The sequence below is a fragment of the Eublepharis macularius genome, chromosome 13 (assembly GCF_028583425.1).
Source record: "Eublepharis macularius isolate TG4126 chromosome 13, MPM_Emac_v1.0, whole genome shotgun sequence".
Classification (NCBI taxonomy): Eukaryota; Metazoa; Chordata; class Lepidosauria; order Squamata; family Eublepharidae; genus Eublepharis; species Eublepharis macularius.
This window is the reverse complement of record NC_072802.1, coordinates 18,597,997-18,617,752: the sequence shown is the minus strand read 5'-3', so window position 1 is coordinate 18,617,752 and position 19,756 is coordinate 18,597,997. Positions and strand designations below refer to the sequence as shown.

Here is a 19,756-nt window from a genome sequence, read left to right as displayed (position 1 = left end):
CCCTGAAGCTGAGAGTCTAACCCAGGTACCTGTTTGTGGTAGAGCTGGCAATAGGGCTAGAGCAACATGCCCAGTTTCTACAGAGCACAAATCCATGCTGAGCTGGGCAGACATATGGTATCTGTATATGTGGGGCTTTCTTGCTATTCCTTTTCTATTTAAATTTTTCTTAGACTTTTCTTCCAGCAGGGGTGGGAGGGGAGCAGCTTTACAGAAATGCTAACATACAGTTTAAACAAGTTCAATCAGATACAGTTTAAATATACAGAGAAAAGAACCAACAAATACCATTAAATGGTATCCTGGTTCAGTCCTGAATCCACTGGGCTGACTCACTCAAGGCCGTGGGCTAAGAGCCGAGAGCCCTTTGGCGGTTACCCTTCAGCCTGCACCGAAAGCTCATACCTCTGGCCATGCCTGGGCTTTAATACCTGCAGCAACAGAAAGGAACAGAGAAGCTCAGTCCAGATCTTCAGCAGTCGGCAGACATGCATCCCAAATCCCTTCCCTTAGTGGAAGAACCCTTGTCCTTTGCCTGCCACCTTGGTTTTAAGCTAGATGGGAGAAGGAGCCAGCCAGGCATGCAGCTGCCCCGTGTAACTCTACGTGTTTTGAAGGTTGCCCTCATGACCTGATTCTCCTTCTTGTTTAAGGGTGTGCACAGTCTTCATAGAATTGTCTGTTTAGCATAGGACGTTTTGTTGAAACTCAGCTGGTGAGTGGATGCAGTTTCTGGATTCTGAGAGGGTTAAGCCCTGGTCACATGACTGTTAAGAGGTTAAGCCCTGGTCGCATGACTACTAAATGAGCTGATATGGAAGAAGACTTCTTTAAAAACGGTAGAATTGTGATGTTTCTTCCTTTTCAAACCTTCAGGTAAGATGGCAGCTAAAAAGGCAACCCAACAAAGCCTGCGCCGATGCCTGGAAGGAACAGTGCAAACAGTTGTTAAGCCTGATCTACGAACGTGAAGACTCTGAGCCTTTTCGGCAGCCTGTCGATCTCTTTTCCTATCCTGTAAGTTTTTTAAACAAAATGGTGAAGGCAAAAGAACAGCATAGGAAACTGAAACCAGAGATTCCACGACTAGATAGGCAGGAAGGTGTGCGCAGCCTGCTTAGAGCAGCCTATTTAGTGCTAGAGGTTGAGTATGTTAAAATTAACTCCAACCCCTCTCAGTCATCCTACCCAGCCCCACAAACTTCTCAGGATTTGATGTTTCACTACACGTTTCCCACCTATTTCTAATATTTCCTTACTCTTGGAAAATTGAACATAAGATTCTCACATTCTGAATTCCACTCCCATTTCCAGAATCTGTGCCTGTATGAAGCAGCGGCAGGATGCACCAGCCCTTCCTTCCTTCCTTCCTTCCTTCCTTCCTTCCTTCCTTCCTTCCTTCCTTCCTTCATTCATTCATTCATTCATTCATTCATTCATTCATTCATTCATTCATTCATTCACCAGCCCTGCCTTTACCTGATTTGAAACGTAATTAGAAGAGTATTGTTCATGGGCAAGTAGGGATCTGGAACTGGGTTTTTCTGGCCTTACTGCAACACTCCTAGCCACAGTAGCTTACACAGACACCAAAACATAAGGTCGGTAGACACAGTCAAAAGGTATCTTCTTGCACCATGTGAATGTATAGAAAAACATGTCTGGTACTTCTCCATAAGTGAACCTTTTGATGCCTTCTCTTTGGGTGTTTGTGGAATGATACATTTATCCATGGCCAACAAAATATGGTTTTGTAAACAACAGAATATGAAAAACTTATTGCTTAGGATGCACACAATGTTAGCTTAACCAACTCACTGCCGTTTGTGGCATTACCCACTGAATATATTTTCAATGATGTTCTTAGGATTACCGAGATATTGTAGATACTCCAATGGACTTCAGCACTGTGAAAGAAACCTTGGAAGCGGGAAATTACACAAACCCCCTCGAATTCTACAAAGATGTTCGCTTGATATTCTGCAATTCCAAAGCATACACTCCTAATAAGAAGTCACGGGTAAGACGCAATGCGTAGTGATGTCTGGAAGCTCCTGAGCTGACATGGGCAAATGAAGACATTACATATGAGTATGACAGAATATGAGATTTTCCTTAATTTCAGTAAAAATTAAATCATTAATTCTATATGTTCCTTCATTCCAATAAAACTTGAAAAAATACGTTTCTGTATTCACATAAGTAACATAAACTTTTATTGTGTTCTGTCATTTTGTCCCAGATACTTGTGATATATCCGTTGGGGCTGGAATTGTAATTTGGCCCTAATGATATTATCGAGCAGCTTCTGTTCCGGCTCTTTGAGCGGTTTCTGGGCAACGCTAAGCAGTTTTAAGCCGCATTGATATTGGTCAGAGCGTTAATTATGTGTGCTTTTACCTCTTTTTTGTTAAATATCGGGAATGGGAAAACCAGGTCTTTGAAGCCTTCCTCCAGCCTAATCAATCAATCAATCAATCAATCAATCAATCAATCAATCAATCAATCAATCAATCAATCGATAATAATAATAATAATAATAATAATAATAATAATAATAATAATTTATATACCACCACTTAACGCCCACTCCGAGCAGTTTACAAAGTATGTTGTTATTATCCCCACAACAATCACCCTGTGAGGTGGGTGGGGCTGAGAGAGCTCTGAGAGCGCTGTGACTGATCCAAGGTCACCCAGCTGGCTTCAAGTGGAGGAGTGGGGAATCAAACCCTGTTCTCCAGATTAGAGTCCCACCACTCTTAACCACTACACCAGACTGGCTCCTTCAGCCTAAAGAGTTTTCCTTCAGTGGTGGCGGCTCTTCCTTCAGTGGAAGAGTAACTTGCATTGTTGGAAGACTCTGTAGGCTGGAGGAGGGATTCAGATTTTGCTCTATGCCAAGAAGATCAGATTAATCAATTGCATACCAGTGAAGGAAGAGAAACAGAAAGCAAAGAATTTCACCGTTCACTGCTTGTCCTTTACTGTACACTCTGTTGGTAGGTAGGCTTGGGAGCGTAGACTGGAGCTTGGAAAACAGAGCTTATACCTAGTGGACTGGTTGATCCCACAGTGCAGTCTTCTCAAGCCTCAGCCTAACTAAGGTAGCAAGTTTTGAGGCTCCTGAAGTGTGCCCTGACCTGAATCTTGCAAAGCAGCACTAACCTCAGAGCCTTGTTCTGGATCTAGGCTGGGATTGCACGCTGCCAGTCTGGCCTCTTATGCTCTTTCTTGGCTCTGGCCTACTGCCAATGCTGCTCTTGCAGAGTGGGAGCGAAACCTGAGGGGCTACAGGCCTGGGTTTGTGTCCAGCCTAGTGGTTGTCTCTGAGATTGGTGGCAAAGTCTCCCTGGCAGGCTTTGGCAGAGTGGCCTCTGGCGCTGCTGCAGTGTGATTGGCGGGTGCTGCTGCAGTGTCAGGCCCCCCCTGATCCCTCCAGTCCTCCTGATTCCCTGGCCTCGGCTTCTCAGGCTCCTCCTCTGAGTACTCTGAGTCAGAGTCACAGGGCCAGTCAGAGGCAGAGATGCAAAGTTTCCAGAAATTTTGAAGCCATGGGAAAAAATGCGCCCCCCCTCCTCTTCTCCCTCTGCCCCCAAGGAAAAATGACAGCTTTGGGGAAAATTGAAAAATATGCAATACTTACTACCCTATCAAGCCTACACTAATTTGACTGCTTTAACTGCATAAAATGCATCCTACTATATAAAAGGCTAAGCGTATTCAAGACAACTCACTTCCTACCGTGGTATGCCTCCAGAAAGCGCTGCTGTGGAGGGAAGCCAAGATGAGGCAGCCAGACCTTCAGAGAGCATGCTGTGGCAGGAAGCCCAGGCCAGGATCAGGCGTGGAGCAAGCTGCAATGCCCACCCCCCCGCCTTCACCCAGCTGGTATCAGGACCAGAGCAGGTGGCAATGACTGCCCCCACCTTCACCCAGCAGGAATCAGGAGTAGAGAGGGGGCAATGCCTGCTTCCAGCCTTCACCCAGCTGGGATGAGGAGCAAAGCAGGTGGCAATGCTCACCCCCTGCCTTCACACAGCTGGGTCAAGAGTAGAGCAGGTGGCAATGCCTGGCCCACTTCACCCAGCTGGGATCAGGAGTGGAGCAGGTGGCAATACCCGCCCGCTGCCGTCACTCAGCTGGGATCAGAAGCGGAGCAGGTGGCAATGTCCATTCCCTTTCACCCAAATCAGATCAAGAACAAAGCAGGTGGCAATGCCTGCTCCCCTCTTCACCCAGGTGCGATCAGGAGCGGAGAAGGTGGCAATGCCCTCCCCCCTTCACCCAGCTGGGATCAGGAGCAGAGCAGGTGGCAATGCCCTCGCCCCTTCAACCAGCTGGGATCAGGAGCAGAGCAGGTTGAAATGTCCACCCCCCCCCTCTTCACCCAGCTGGGATCAAGAGTGAAACAGGTGGCAGTGCCTGCCTCCCACCACCACCCGACCGGGATCAGGAGCGGAGCAAGTGGAAATGTCCGCCCCCCCCCTTTACCCAGCTGGTATCAAGTGTGAATCAGGAGGGAATGCTAGCTCCTCCCTTCACCCAGCCGGGATCAGGCGCAAATCAGGTAGCAATGCCCACCCCTATTCACGTGGCTGGAATCAGGCACGGAGCAGGAGGCAATGCCTGCCCCCCATTCAACCTGCCAGAATCAGGCACAGATAATGTGGCTATGTCCCCCCTTCACCCGGGTGGAATCAGACGCAGAGCAGGTGGCAATGCTCACACCTTCACCTGGCCGGGATCAGGAGTGGAGCAGGTGACAATGCCTGCCCCCCCCTTCACTCAGCTTGGATCAGGCGCAGAGGAGGTGGCCGTGCCCGCCCCCTCCTGCCTTCATCTGGTCAGGATCAGTGATGGAGGATGAGGGAATGCCAGCCTGCCCGCCCTCCTCTTTCTAGAGCCCGTTGGTTTTTCCCCCCACAATGGGCTTTGGTGCTAGTCATTTATAACTTACTTAGCATATAAAATTGCAATATATGACATATTTATGGAATTTAGAAGTTAGTTTTTTTCCAAGTAAAATTGCAAATATACCGTATACTTTATAGCAGACTGCAAGCTGATGCATCCTATGCCACCTAAGCACATGTACCTAAAATTTTACAATCTGAAAAATGGAAAATATATATTTATTTTGTTCAGAAAAAGGATCACAACCCCCCTGTGCACGGCCTTATATTTTCTTTGTTAGAGCTCTGTCACCTTAACAGTGTTTGGTGTCTGTTTTCCCTCCGTTTCCCCCCAGTTCAATCATTAGGCATGCTCGAAGCCCTCTTCTCCATTTCAGGCTCAGTGCTGAATGGGTGTTCATCCAGGATCCTTAATTATTCATTAAAGTCACAGATTTATCTTAGCTAAATGGATTGCTATGGATAGAGAGTAATGCTTGCTTCTCACCCCACCCTCCCAGATCTACAGCATGACACTTCGATTATCAGCCTTATTTGAAAATCATATTAAAACTATCATTTCGGATTACAAGTCAGCAGTGCAGCATCAGAAGAGAAGGCCACGTCTACGGTACCGAAAACGACTCCGAAGCAGCAGCAGTTCTTCTTCTAGTAGCAGGGCACCCAGGTAATGATGCTGGCTCTTGCTACCAGTTTCACGATATGTAATAGTGGAAGACTGGCCCCTGTGCATGTGACCAGCTTTGTACAATGGGACTACCCATAGCTGTTATGCAGGATTTCACAAGCCCCAGGTAAAATAAATAAATAAATAAATAAAATTGGAGGTAACCCCTGTGTGCCCCCCCCAGTTAATAGCAGTCTCTGCGCAAGCATCACAAGATGCAGTTTGCTAGAATTCAGATGCCTGAAAACCAGGTGGAAGAGGCAGTGATGGTTGAGCTGAAGATGGTGCCAAAGGGCATATAGAATTTTCTTCCCATGCAATTCCTGGCAGGTTCCCCTCTTCTAATTGCTATGTCCTACTACATAAAAAGCTAACCATGTTGCATATAACTCACTTCCTACCATGGTGCGCCTCCAGAGGGCACTGCCATGGAGGGAAGCCCAGAAGAGGCAGCCCATCCCTCCAAGAGCGCGCCACGGCAGCAATGTCTGCCCCCCGCTTTCACCCAGCTGGGATCAGGAGCGGCACAGGTGGTAATACCCACCCACCGCGCCTTCGCCCCGCTGGGATCAGGTGTGGAGCAGGGGGCAATGCCCGCCCCCCCAACCCAGCTGTGATCTGGAGCGGAGCTGGTGGCAATGCCCACTCTCCGCCTTCACCCCGCTGCGATCAGGTGTGGAGCAGGGGGCAATGCCCACTCCCCCCTTCACCTAGCTGGGATCAGGAGCAGAGCAGATGGCAATGCACACTCCCCCTTCAACCCACTGGAATCAGGCACGGAGCAGGTGGCAATGTCTGCCCCCCTTCACCCAGCTGGTATCAGATGTAGAGCAAGCAGGAATGCCCGATCCCCTTCACCGGCTGGTAGCAGTAGCCGAGCAGGTGGCAATGCCCGCCCCTCCCCTTCACTTGGCCGGGATCAGGAGCAGAGCAGGTGGCAATGTCTGACCCCCGCCATCACCCAGCTGGGATCAGGCACGGAGCTGGTGGCAATGTCTGCCCCCCTTCACCCAGCTGGGATCAGATGTAGAGCAAGCAGGAATGCCCGATCCCCTTCACCGGCTGGTATCAGTAGCCAAGCAGGTGGCAATGCCCGCCCTCCCCCTTCACTCGGCTGGGATCAGGAGCAGAGCAGGTGGCAATGTCTGACCCCCACCTTCACCCAGTTGGGATCAGTCCCGGACACGGAGGCAATGCCCACCTACCTGCCCCCCCTTTCTGGAGCCCACTGTATTTTTTCCCACAGCAGGCTTTGTTACTAGTCAAATAGTAATGTGGCTAGCCCTCACTGTGATCACAACAGGACCACCCACAAACTAAGGTAGGATTTTTCTACATACTAGAAGTCCCCAAGTGTACAGTGAAATATGACTTTTTGACTTTAACACGGCGGAGAGAATGCATAGATGATCGAATGAGGTCTGAACATGCTGCAGAATGCAGTGAATTTTGAGAGCAATTGAGTCAGTTAAAGAAAGAATGGAAAGAAGGGATATCAGCCTGCTAACACCCTTAATAAATTATAGATGGGGAGATTTTGAGATGAAGGGAGTCCAAATTGCCTTTCTTCCTGCAGTTCCCCCAGCCTTATATATTAATCAGTTTATCTAGACACTCCCCGCCCCCCACCCCCAACATCATCACTTGATTTTCTTATAACACTTTATGTACTCGGGTAAAAATAAATGAAAATGGCTTTTAAGGAAGGAAGAGGAATGGGGAAAACACAATTTTCTTGTTCATATTGTAGTAAGTTGCGTAGTCTTCCACAAAGGGAGACACAGAAGGGATAGTGTAGATTACTCCTGAAGTTCACGTGCAGTGTTGGCATATCAAATTTGCACCCAACACTTCCAGTGTCACTAAGGCAAGAAAAGGGAAACATGCCGTCTGAACTTGCCCCTAACTATTCAGTATTGTAAATTATTAATTCAAATCCTTGAAATTAAGCTTCTCAGATTAAGCTGGTGATTTATGGAAGTTGGAAGATTCCTCGTTGAGAATAACACGTTCATTTTCCATACCTTTAGCCCCAAAGGAAAACAAAAACAACCGAAGATACAGCCTAAAACCAACCTGAATACCTCACTGCCTTTAACTAGGACTAATTCTTCAGTTTCATCTCATGGTAAGTGGAATCACAGAAGTTGTGACTTTCCATGGCAACGTCGAGGAGTTTTGTTTGAACTGTCCAAATTCTATACGTATCACCAGTTGATTTAGGCTACCGCTGAGACCAAGAGGCAATTATGTTTGCCCTCTTGATTTGTCCATCATAAAACTGCAGTCTGCCCTAGAAGGTACGCTTCACTTACTAGAGCTCACATACCAGTTTAGCCTCAGGACTGTGTGTGGTCACAAAGGATAACTCATCCTAACCCAGAGACTGACCTTGGCTTTAGCTATAGCCTACCTTCTCCTGCTTCCTTGCCTTCAATAGGTGTGGGGCTTCCCAATCTATGCCACAGGGAATCTGCTCCTCCCACATCCTAAGGAGAAACAGATAGGGAAGAGTGTATCTCCCAAGCTCTCGACCACACATCCGTGATTGTCGACAAATGTCAGTCGCTGCTTATTTCCCTTCACCTTCCATCTATAGTAAATTTTACAGATTGAAGTAGTTTGTGAGTGTATGTGGTTCTTGTCTTTACTTCCTCTCCCCAAGAACTGGATATTTTATATGTTTAAATATGCATGCATGCATGTAACTGTTGGTGAGTGAAGAGACGTTGAGGACATTAGAAGAATATAGAGGCATGCCAGAGTTGCATGAACACATGAAACCTGACAGAGCATTGGTCTGTCAAGGTTGATCTTGTCTGCTGTCACTGGCAACAGGCCTCCAAGGCCGCAGATGGAGATCTTTCATGATTACTAACCCGATCCTTTTACCTGGAGATGCTAAGGATTGAACCCGTGGATGCTCTGCTACTGAACCATGGATCATTAGATGCTTCCTTGAGCAACGTAAACACAACCAAGGGTTCATAGCTCAGTGGTACAGTTCATGTTTTGAACACAGAAGGTCGCAGCTGCAATCAGTAGCATCTCCATGTAAAGAAATAAAAGTTCTTGGGTAGTGGGACTTCTGCCGTCTCAGAAACACCCTCTCATCAGAGAACTGAGCGTTGCCTTCTCTTGCTCAGATCTGTTTGCCAGCTAGCCCATTCCCCAGCCTGCACCTTTTTGGTTTCCTTCTCTGCATAAGTTTAAGTTTTATTTGTTTGAAGTTTCAGATACTACTGAGGAACCGCCAGGCTCAGCTGCCGCCGAAGAGATGGAAAGCCAGCCATCCTCATCTGGCTCAAACAATCAGAATCGTAGTGGAAATAACAATGTTGAGCCCGGAAAAAACAGACTAGTAAGAAATAAATCCACTCCAGTCAAACAAGGTAAGAAGCAGTAAATACTACTATTTAAAGGCTAAGCGTATTCAAGACAACTCACTTCCTACCCTGGTGCACCACCAGAGGTCGCTGCTGTAGAGGGAAGCCCAGATGAGGCAGCCATTGCTCCAGAGAGCGCAACACGGTGAAAAGCTCAGGCCGGAATCGGGCGTGGAGCATGCAACAATGCCCGCCCCCCGCCTTCACCCAGCAGGGATCAGGAACAGAGCAGGTGGCAATGCCCATCCCCTGCCTTCACCGAGCTGTAATCAAGAGTGGAGCAGGTGGCAATGCCCGCCTGCCATACTCCCAGCTGGGAGCAGGTGGAAATGCCCGCTCCCCGTCTTCACTCAGCTGGGATCAGGAGCAGAGCAGGTGGCAATGCCTGCCCCCACCCTTCGCCCAGCCAGGATCAGCCGTGGAGCAGGAGGAAATGCCCACCCACCCCCTTCACCTAGCTGGGATCAGAAGCAGAGCAGGTGGCAATGCCCACCCCCCTTCACCCGGCTGGGATCAGGAGTGGAGCATGAGGCAGTGCCCCACCCCCCAGTTCAACCTGCTGGAATCAGGCGGAAAGCAGGCAACAGTGCCCTCCCCCACTTCACCCAGCCAGAATCAGGCGCGGAGTAGGAGGCAATGCCCGTCCCTTCTTCACCCAGCCGGGATCAGGAGTGGAGCAGGTGGCAATGCCCACCCCTCTCCACCCAGCCAGGATCAGTTGTAGAGGAGGTGGTCATGCCCACCCCCCCTCCTTCATCTGGCTGGGATCAGTGACAGAGGAGGAGGGAATGCCTGCCTGCCCTCCCCTTTCTAGAGCCCGTTGTATTTTTCCCCACAATGGGTTTTGTTGCTAATAAAAATAAAAATCATGATGCCTTCTTTTCTCCTTTTATTGTGACTAGGATTTCAAGACAATAAACATCTCCCCGCTCCCTGCCCCCCAAAATTCATCCGGCACCAAACTTGGTGAGCTTTAAGAGACAGTTTAGTGTAGTGGTTAAGAGTGGCAGGACTCTAATCTGGACAACCGGGTTTGATTCCCCACTCCTCCGCTTGAAGCCAGCTGGGTGACCTTGGGTCAATCACAGCTTCTTGGAGCTCTGTCAGTCCCTCAGTCTCACAGGATGGTTATCTTGAGGAGAATAATAACACACTTTGTAAACCACTGAGTGGGCGGTAAGTTATCCTGAAGAGCAGTATATAATTTGAATGTTGTTATTGTTATTAAGCACCAGATGAAAATATTATTTCTCCAGGGTTTTTTGTTTATGAAGGTTTGGCTTTTGCATATTTGGGGGGAGTGGGCATGCCTTTCTTTCTTGTCTTTGGTTCAGTCACATTACACAGATGCTTGTGCTGTGTTTTTATCACTGGATTTCTGTTGTTTTTATGCTAGGGGTTGTTACTTATGAATGGCTTTATTGTTGCTGGTTGTATTGGTAATTTTTCTAAGGTATGTCTCATTGCTGGCTACTCAGTAGTCATTTCAAATGTTATTTTAAATTGCTTATTCAGAAGATTAGCTTAATTGTAAGATATGGACTAAATATTTTAAATACAAAATTTGGTTCCACATGGAAAGTCAGCAAAGCGTGTACATTTTTATTCTTCAGCTGCTATTAATTCTTCCTGTGAGTTCACTGTTGCTTGTATTCAGGTTTTGTTGAATGATCACTTTAGAGGACGTGCTTGCCCCAGAAGCACACGTATGAGAAAAGTACTAGTTCTAATAACAGGTCTCTTTCAAGTAGGAAGAAACGTGTATTTTCCTATGAAAACAGGCTTAACCATACTGTGGCACTGATGACAAATCAATATATAAATATATATTTTAATCTCTATAGATCAGCCTCTTGATAAGCCCCTCACAAATGGTGATGGTAGAGAACCACGGACAGCAGTCAAGCGAAAGTTGTCAAGCGCATCAGAAGAGGATGAGCACACAGGGGAGGAAGAAAAGAGAGAACCGAAAGAGAAACCAGGTTTATCCTCCTCAGAAAGTGGGGACTCAGGATCGAGCTCAAGTTCTGAAAGCAGATGTGGCTCGGATTCGGACTCAGAATCGAGTGGTAGAACGGATCAGGACTATGTAGACGGAGACCATGACTACAGCAAATCTGTACAAGTGAAACCGAAGAGGAAACTTCGACGGAGCATCTCCAATGGGCAAAGAAACTGGCAAGGCAGGGGGACAGGGAGGAGGGGGAGATGGGGCAGGTGGGGCAGGTGGAGCCGAGGGGGACGAGGCAGTAGGGGAGGGCGAGGCTGTGGCCGAGGAAGGAGAGGAGGCAGAGGAGGAAGAAGAGGACGGGGGAGAGGAGCCTGCAGGGGAGCTTCCAGAGCCAAGAGGCCACGGATCACCGATGATGAGTTTGAGAATCTTTTTGGTGGACGCTTCAATGAGAACACACTCGGTGGGCGGTTCGGCAGGCCACCTCGGATTAAAACCAGGAACGAAGGCAGGCGGACCGTTTTATATAATGATGACTCGGACAATGACACTTTTGTGCACACCGAGGATCCCCTGAATCTTGGTACTTCCAGGTCAGGCAGGGTACGGAAAATGACAGAAAAGGCCAGGGTCAGCCATCTCATGGGATGGAATTACTGATAAGGGGGGGAATCCATGGAAGTGAACAATGGTGTTAGGACTTCAATGGCCTTCTACTGCAGGGATTTTGCCAGAAAAAAACTCTACTAAGCAAATTGTGGGGGGGAGGGACTCCACTCACGTTTTTCTGTGGTGCTTTTCCATTTTGCTCGTATGGTTTTTTTTGTGTGATTGAAGACTTCTGATTGCCACATGCTCTTGGCCGAAAGAAGCCTTATCCATAACTTCTTCCCCACACTACACGTCCATTTTGTCCCAGGGCCATGGCATTGAATCATGATGGTGAAGCCTCCTGGTTCATTTTTGTTTTGTTTGGGGGGATTTTTTTTTGTGCATTATAGAAACAGCACCTTCTTACAGAGTTTTTAAAAACATTGTCTGCCATCATGAATTCCTTACACACCATAATAACTTTTGCACAATAAGCCGATCCTAAAGGCAGCTATAAAATGTTTACAGTTTCTCTATTGTGCGAAGGATCTGGATTATTTTAAATCTTACCAGGCCAAACTTCCATGAATCTGTGCAGAACTGAAATGCATTCATACATGGGTGTCTTGATACGCTTTTCCCCACTGGTTTTTAGTTTCATGTTTTAAAAAGAGAGAGAAAGAGAAAGGGTTGGTGCCTTGTAAATACGTAGCAGACCTTTGATGTGCGATTCTAACACATGCATTAACATTATTTAAAAAGGAATACTTGAGAATGGTGAATATCTAGATTTAAAGGTGCCAAATGCAGAAGTTCTTTACGTCTATTTTCTTTCCTCTGCCTGGATATTTTTATAGCATTAACAGAGATTGCCACTAAGATGTTAGTATCAGTAATGCAAGGTCTTCTCTTCACAGTCATCTTTTTTTCCTTCAGAAATTTTCTGACTCACAGTTAATGGAAACTTTACAAAGATAACATTATTGCAGTCACATTATTGGAGGAAAAGCAATGAGTTTTCTAGTAGGAGCAGAGCCGTTCATGACACTACAAAGAACTAGTGTGTGTGTGTAGGGGAGGTTTGCAATGGAGTTCAAGCAGAAACAAGACAGTTTTCACAGATAACTTGGTTCATACAGTCAGTTGAGCTTTGTAAGTATCCACCTACTTACCCTATGATTCTTTTTTATAAATTTATCCATAAAACATTAACCTCCCTTATTAACCTGTTGTAATTGTGCTGTTGTAACTGCATGTTTTAAACCATAGTGACAACTCAGACTTCCAGATCAGGTGTTCTGGTACCCAGATATTGCTGATTGGAGGGGCGTTCCAGTGCTCACGCACACACGACTCCCTGCCTTTAAGGTCTGCCCCATTCACATCAATGAAAGGGAACCAATTCAGTGTCTGTCCATTCTTTTTTTGCACTGCCAGTTGGATACCTCCATTGCAGTAAAGAAGGAACCCCACAAACGTGATGGTTTCATGTACTTCTGGATGGGGATGCTGGCATATGGTTTAATGATGATATTGAAAAAGAGTATTGTACGTTAGTTACAACCGCAATTAACAGTCCATTAACACATATGATGCTAAAAGGGAAGTCTAGGGGAGAGGACCATTCTTTTCTTGACCACCATAATTAATTGAATTGTATGCCATTTTTTATATTAAATCAAATTGCATTTTCCTGATTTTGTAATTCAGAGTGTCAGATCGCTACGGAGCACTGAGAAAGAGAGAAGAGACAGGAAGTTAAAAAAAATTGATAAAAGTTCTCTGCATAAATCTTTCAGCAAGCATAATTGGTTAGAAATTTTGACAAACCTTTCCCAAAAGATAGTTGCATTATATATAATGTCACACATACGCATGTACAAAAGGGACTGGTACTGATCTTCTGTAACATTAATAGCAGAGATTCGGCAAAATGGAAAGCAATTTGCTAAATTGCTATGTGTAGTTAGCACAAAAACTCCATCACCACCATGGCATTAATGAAATTAATAGAATATAAAAAGTGTACTTAATATACAGCCAGATTTTAGATATGGATCATATGGCTGTATTTAGAACACAGTTGTTCCAATTCAACCATCTCTTCTAGGCTTGGGAGCTCTGAGGTGTACACGAAGCTCTCCTACCGCCGAAATACTCCTTTGTGCTTTGATCCTGCATGCATGCGAATATGCTTCCTCTGTTGAAGCTAGTAGGGCAATCCTTAAGTGCTCCATATTTGCATTTGATGTAGATAGAGTTCAGGCTTGGGATTCTTAAGTACATAGTCTTTAGGTGTACATTTTGGCCAGTTGGCTGGTCCAAAGTTAGTGGGGTATTGCAATTGATTGTTCACAATCAGTTGTGCTGTTAAAGAAAACCCTTTCTAACATTGGCAGCCTCATCCTCCTGTAGATCAATGTAGCTGGAGTCCACCTGGGTTGCTGTAACTGCTGTGAGAACAAATAGTGTTATTCTAAAACAATTGGCATCCTGAAATTGGGCAGCATGGAAGGAAAAACTATTAGTTTTTCTCTTACTGAGTTTTCTGTTATCAGTGTATTCAGCATGGAGTGACAGACTCCTGGGAACCCACCCCACTCGTTGTAAAAACATAAGTGCATTTTAGCAACATTTGGAATATGGCAAAATGTTTTCACTACCTCTTGTTTAGCTTTAACAATGTAGTGTGAAAATGATGGCAAACCAAATCCATTTGTTGGGATATAAGTATTAACTGGATATGTGTTTGTTTCTGAGAACTACACAGCAGGGGTGCTGCAGTGGCAGAGCCTCCACCAACCATAGAGTGTGTTGTGCATGAGAATCTTTGGTAGACCCCTGGGGAGTTGCTTTGCATTGAGTGATTCTTTTTTAATGAGTATTCCCCTCTGCCACATTTCTTGGCTTTCATGGTCGTTCTTCAAGAGTGTCTTCATGTTGCGGGTCAGTTCTGTATTTGAATAATTTTCTGTCTGATACTGGACTGGCCATGTAGTAATATTTTTAAGAACTAGATTTCGGCCTGGACTCGCAAAAAGGTTGGATCAGTAGGCCCATTCTTCAGCAAATGGTTCTTGAGAACCTCTCCCAGCTGGCCCTCCCAGCTTTGTTCCTCTCTGTTTTCCTGCTGTTTATGTTAGCTGCCTGGTCCTGCAGTTGCCACCTTCGGTGTGGGCAGTTTGAATGTGAAAAGGCAAAACGGGATGCTAATTGTCCCTGTGAGTGCAGGTGTGGGATTGGTGATAGCCTCTCACCAGACCAGGTGGGCTGATCTGCCCACAGTTTGAACAGTTCTGCAAAACTAATATTTAGATTCCAGTATTTAGTGCCTCATGAGATTAGTCTAAAAGCATTTCTTTTCAGAATCAAAATTGGGAAATGTTGAAGAGGTCAGTACAACCCTAAGCAAATGCTAAAAATGGCACCACGTTCTCTTCCATCCCAAACCAGACACCATACTGGCCGTTACAGTATGTCCTCCAGTCAAACAGTAGCTTTGTCCTGGTCTATGCATGCAACAGAGTGCAGTGGTAGAACCTTGAGATGGTAGTGGGGACTCTACCACTTCAGGCTGCTAATGGTGGCCCACCTTTTGAATGCAACCTCATGTTAGAAGAAAACATGCCAGCAAGCAAGCAATTCTCACATGAAGACAGGTTTTAGGCCAGTCTGTGCTGCCTGGTTTTCTACTTGCAAGGAGAATTTGGTTATCTTTTTAATCATGACTGCGTTCAAATCCCCCTCTCTTCCCACAGCTGAAAGTGGTACAGTTCATTCTGCCATCTCATTTCTGCCTCATCTTAGCTTGTACAGACCTTGCCCAAGTCTCCTGGAGGTGCCTGCACATAGATTGACCTTTGTGGCTCGTTCATTGTACAGGGAAGCAAAAGTGTGAACACGTGGCCCAAACCCGTGGAGCAAATATAACCCTTTTGTGCTTATATGAGAAACGGGCTGCTAATTGCTTGCGTTTGCTTGGCCCTCTTCGTTTCAGTAGGTTTCCACCTTCTGATAAATAAATGACATCAGCGAACTTCTAAGTTCTCCCTGCTTTGCAATTGTTCTTGCAACCAAAGAAAAACCCAGCCAGAAAAGGGAGCAGATCAGCTCAGCGGTGGCTGTTTCTTGCTACCTTTTTTCCAAAGGCAGTGAACAAGTATCCATTTTGAATGCCTTTGTCATTCTCAAATTTGTTTTGCCTGCTGGTTTGAATGTCTGTGTAATGTCTGCTCTCTTTGGCTGTAACGTTTGGCCCTGAACTGAGTGCCCTGAACTGCAAACCTTCAAATTCTAATTTAACTCCTCTGACTTCCCCAACCATGACGGCACTTCATTCTGTTCCATTCTCGTCTGCCCTTTCCTAGCTTTCTTCTTCCTCAGATCTTAATCATTGTTCTTGGTTGTGAATTTGGAAATGGCCTAACTATTGTTCTAACTGGCAATAACAGAATAACTTTTACTGTACTGATGCCAAATTGTGCTTGACAATAAACCTCCCAAAGGGAAAAGTATATTTAGAAAAGGGGAAATTATACTGGGTTTCATTAGGTAGTCAGTGAACCATCAGAGCAGAGCTGGTTTAAATGATCCCACAAAGGGGCCAAAGCTCCATCATATACATGTTGTGACCATCCAAAACTTGGCCTTTGTCCTCATTGCTAGGAGTGAAATAGAAGGGTTCCATTTTTCTTGGTTGCTCATTGTATCATAAAGTGCCTGGCTGCTCTTTATTCGGCATACAGCTGGCTTCTGTAGCCTTGAGACTCCCAGAGGTGATTATGCAATCCGACCCATGAATTTTAGAAGTCGTTTTCTAATTGGACAGCAATGTAGCATCTTGAGCAATAACCAGTGCAGTGGGAGGAAATCTCTTTTCACAGACTTGAGCATCATCTGTCTGTTTCCAAGCAAATGATAGCTTTGGCTTTTTACGTACCTGCCTTTATGGGGTACATGCAGCCATCTGATACCATCTGAGCAGTATGGGACACTTCATCTGAAACATGTTGAATGCTTTGTTGAGTTTTTGAAGTCAGAAGAGCATCTTGGATGTCTCTCCAAATTGAGTTACGTTTTAATTTCCTTTAAACATTCTGTTGCCAAGAAGGGAAGGCTTAGTCTGCAACATTGTGAGTGCTCTTATAAGAGAAAGATGTGTTTTCTAGGTCCCCCTTTTCTAGATTTCTTTCTTTGCAACAACTGACATCACTCTGAGAAATGGACAATCTCTCCTAGGGGAACTAAGGGTTCTCCAACTTCCAAAAGCTTGCCACAAACCCATCTGGTCTCCTTGCACAAAGTGGTACCTTCACATTGTCCATGTAGTGTCAAATCCTAAAACAGAAAGGTTTTTGGAAGGATAAAAATGAAATTTTAGCATTCTGTTCGTGTGCAGAGAGCACAGTTCTTACAAAATCCTGTTTTGTCATAGATGGGAACACATTTCAACAGTAATCCAGGTCATGCAAAGATGTGTGGTTTGTTTTTTTACAAAATCGATTCAAAGTAAAACTGAAGCAAACTTGGATAGTTTAATTCCTGCAACTGTATGAGGGAAAGGGGAGCTAGATTTGGAGAACCTTGCTTTATCAAGAATGGCTTCTATTTGGTGTGTTTTATGATGTTAATACTTATTTTAAAAAGACATTGATTTCTTAATTTATGCTGCAAATGTCATAGAAACTTTTTATAAAAACAGTGAAATATTTATAGACCGAAGGCTCTGCTAACCACCTAAGAGTGTTCAGATAGTATACATGTCTGGGGAGTTGTCATCATGTTTTTAAATACATATATATATATATATATATATATTGTAAGAGATTGCATTTTACAGGAGTTAACTTTCAAATATTACTGTATCAGATGTTTACATTTTTAAAAAGGATTTAAAAAATAATTTTGGCGGTATCAATCTGCAGTGTTTTTAGCAATTCTGTTAAGGAGTCATCTAAATGCAAAGAGGAGTTGAGCATGTACAGTTTAGTGTATTGAGTATTGGCCCACAGAAAATTCATATGGCTCTTGGGAGAAAAGCTAGTGGCACAATCCATGTTAAATGCCTCTTGCACAAGGTGCATGAAAACGACCAGAGGTGCTCATGTCCTTTTGCCTGGCCACACTTCATTGGTTATAAAGAAGCATGGAAAGATTTTCTGCCAGACAGAGACCTTGTATTTTCCAGCTGAATTTGCTGTCATGGCCTTAATCTATAGTATTTTATCAGATGGTGCTTATAAACACGTTTTATGCATGGATGTGGGTACATCATATCTGATATTAAGCAAACTGGAAACCACGAAATAATTTTGCTGTATACCAGCTATGAGGTCTGTGCATTTTCCATCTAATATTAATAGTACAGGGAAAAAAATAATTGTCTTTATTAAACTGCAGTTCCTGCCTTGCCTGTCTCCATTCCTCCCCAAAGGTGAGTGCTTTGAGTGTGGTTGAATGAAATGTTGTCAGTATTCAAATATGTTAATAATGTATCACTTTGTTAAAGTTTTGACATTTGTTGCTGTTTCACATAGTTTGACAAATTCTCACGGAGTCCCCACCCCCACCCCCTTTAAGTGGGTATTCATTCATCCAGCATGTTTTCATAACCAAGGGTGTTCTTTGTTTGCTTAGTTTCCCCCTCTATGCCCAGAGATATCTGATGCACGTTCAGCATCTATAACAGCAACCATTTTGTTTTAGAAATACCAGTTTTTACATTTAAGCTTGGAAGGAGTAGCAGAGCTGCGTGCCCAAAGTCTCTTGTATCTGTCTTACGTAATCTCAAAACTGTAAAATATTCCACCAAAAAAAAAAAAACCTGGGGGCGGGGGTGTTCACAAAACCAGATTTGAGCTGATATTGTTTTGCTTCTATTTTCATTTCAGGGGATGCTCTATGTTTATATCTTTACATCCGCTCTCTCAGGTCCCTTTAAAATGAAATGCTTCAGGGATTTTTAATGCCACTTGACGATGGCAGACCAAATGTAATATTTATATGCAATGAGCTATTAGTTTTTTGTATTGTAAAAAATGTACATTTGTAAAGAATTTTTCTAGAGGGGTTTTGTTTGGGAGGGTGGGTCCTGAGGGGAAGTTGCTTAATGTAATTTAGGCTGTTCATTTTTCCAGCTGTGGGATTATCCTAATTAAAAAAAAAATCCCTCCACTCTTTTCATTTTTGTTTTGTATTTTATTAAAGTGGTATATACAAAAAGTGTAAGATCCGGCCCTGCTGAACCATCCCAAGGACTCTGTGGCCCCATATCCTGCTTGCCCCAGCGTGGCCTCCAGGAAGCCCACAAGAAGAGCATGTAGGCAGCAATAGCTGTCCAGCCATTATTGCCTCTTTTTTATGCAACAATAAATAAAGAGCCAGTAGTGTTCTCCTAAACAATTTAAATCCCAACATTCTCTGGAAAGACAGTCCTGTGGTTGGGTGTTCCATAAGTTAACGACACAGTGTGTGAAGTGCCTTTTTTTGGATCAGTTCTGAACTTGCTTCCAGACAGCATTGTTGTGGATCTCAAATTTGTTAATATTTTGGAAGAATTACCCAGCTGTGCATCATTCAGTGTTTTGAGAACTGAAGAAGAGCCCGGCCAGGTTAGACCAGTGGCCCATCTGGTCCAGCATCCTGTTGCACACACCATCCAATCACTTGCCCTGGAGGGCTAACAAGCAGGGCATACAGGCCGAGGCTCCCCCCCCTCCCCCCCCGAGGTTTCCTCCTAGCACTTGGCATTTAGGGTCTCTTCACTTCCGCCTCATTGATGAGTAGCCTCTTATACTCCCAATGTGGGGCTGCACAGCAGAACGACGACGAACAGTGTGGCGCTTACATGTACCTGTTGTTTGTCGAGTTCTGTCTGTGCAGATGCACGTTCCCTCCCTCCTACCCCTCTGTGAGAGACAAATTATTTACTCCAGCGGCGGCGGGGAGAATTGAGAGATGAGGGGGCGCTCCGCGTCTCTGCACTTGGTCAGGTGGGAATGCACCATGCATGCGCGAGAGATTGGAAGCGCCCCCTTCAGAGCTTTAGAGCTAAGGAATCTCTGGAGCTGGCCTGCGCAAGTGCAGTCCTGATGTGTGTGTGCACAGACAGAACTCGACAAACAGCAGTTACAGGTAAGTGCGACGCTGTTTTCTTAGAAGAGCCCATCCATGTTTCTGCTTTAACCCACCTGAGAAGTCATCTATATTACTGGCCCCCACTACGTATAATGGGAGTGAATCCCTC

At 45.1% G+C, this 19,756-nt stretch overlaps 1 protein-coding gene across 1 annotated transcript in view; it reads left to right on the top strand.

Annotated features, from left to right (window-relative positions):
* BRWD3 (bromodomain and WD repeat domain containing 3) overlaps nucleotides 1-18,667 on the top strand; it is an 81,024-nt gene extending 62,357 nt beyond the window's left edge. The window contains exons 35-40 of the mRNA XM_054996038.1: nucleotides 877-1,017; nucleotides 1,868-2,020; nucleotides 5,417-5,583; nucleotides 7,614-7,711; nucleotides 8,814-8,975; nucleotides 10,814-18,667. Coding sequence (XP_054852013.1) covers nucleotides 877-1,017; nucleotides 1,868-2,020; nucleotides 5,417-5,583; nucleotides 7,614-7,711; nucleotides 8,814-8,975; nucleotides 10,814-11,580 — 1,488 coding nt within the window. The 3' untranslated portion in view covers nucleotides 11,581-18,667. The remainder of the gene's footprint in view (nucleotides 1-876; nucleotides 1,018-1,867; nucleotides 2,021-5,416; nucleotides 5,584-7,613; nucleotides 7,712-8,813; nucleotides 8,976-10,813) is intronic.
* Nucleotides 18,668-19,756: the final 1,089 nt, after the last annotated feature.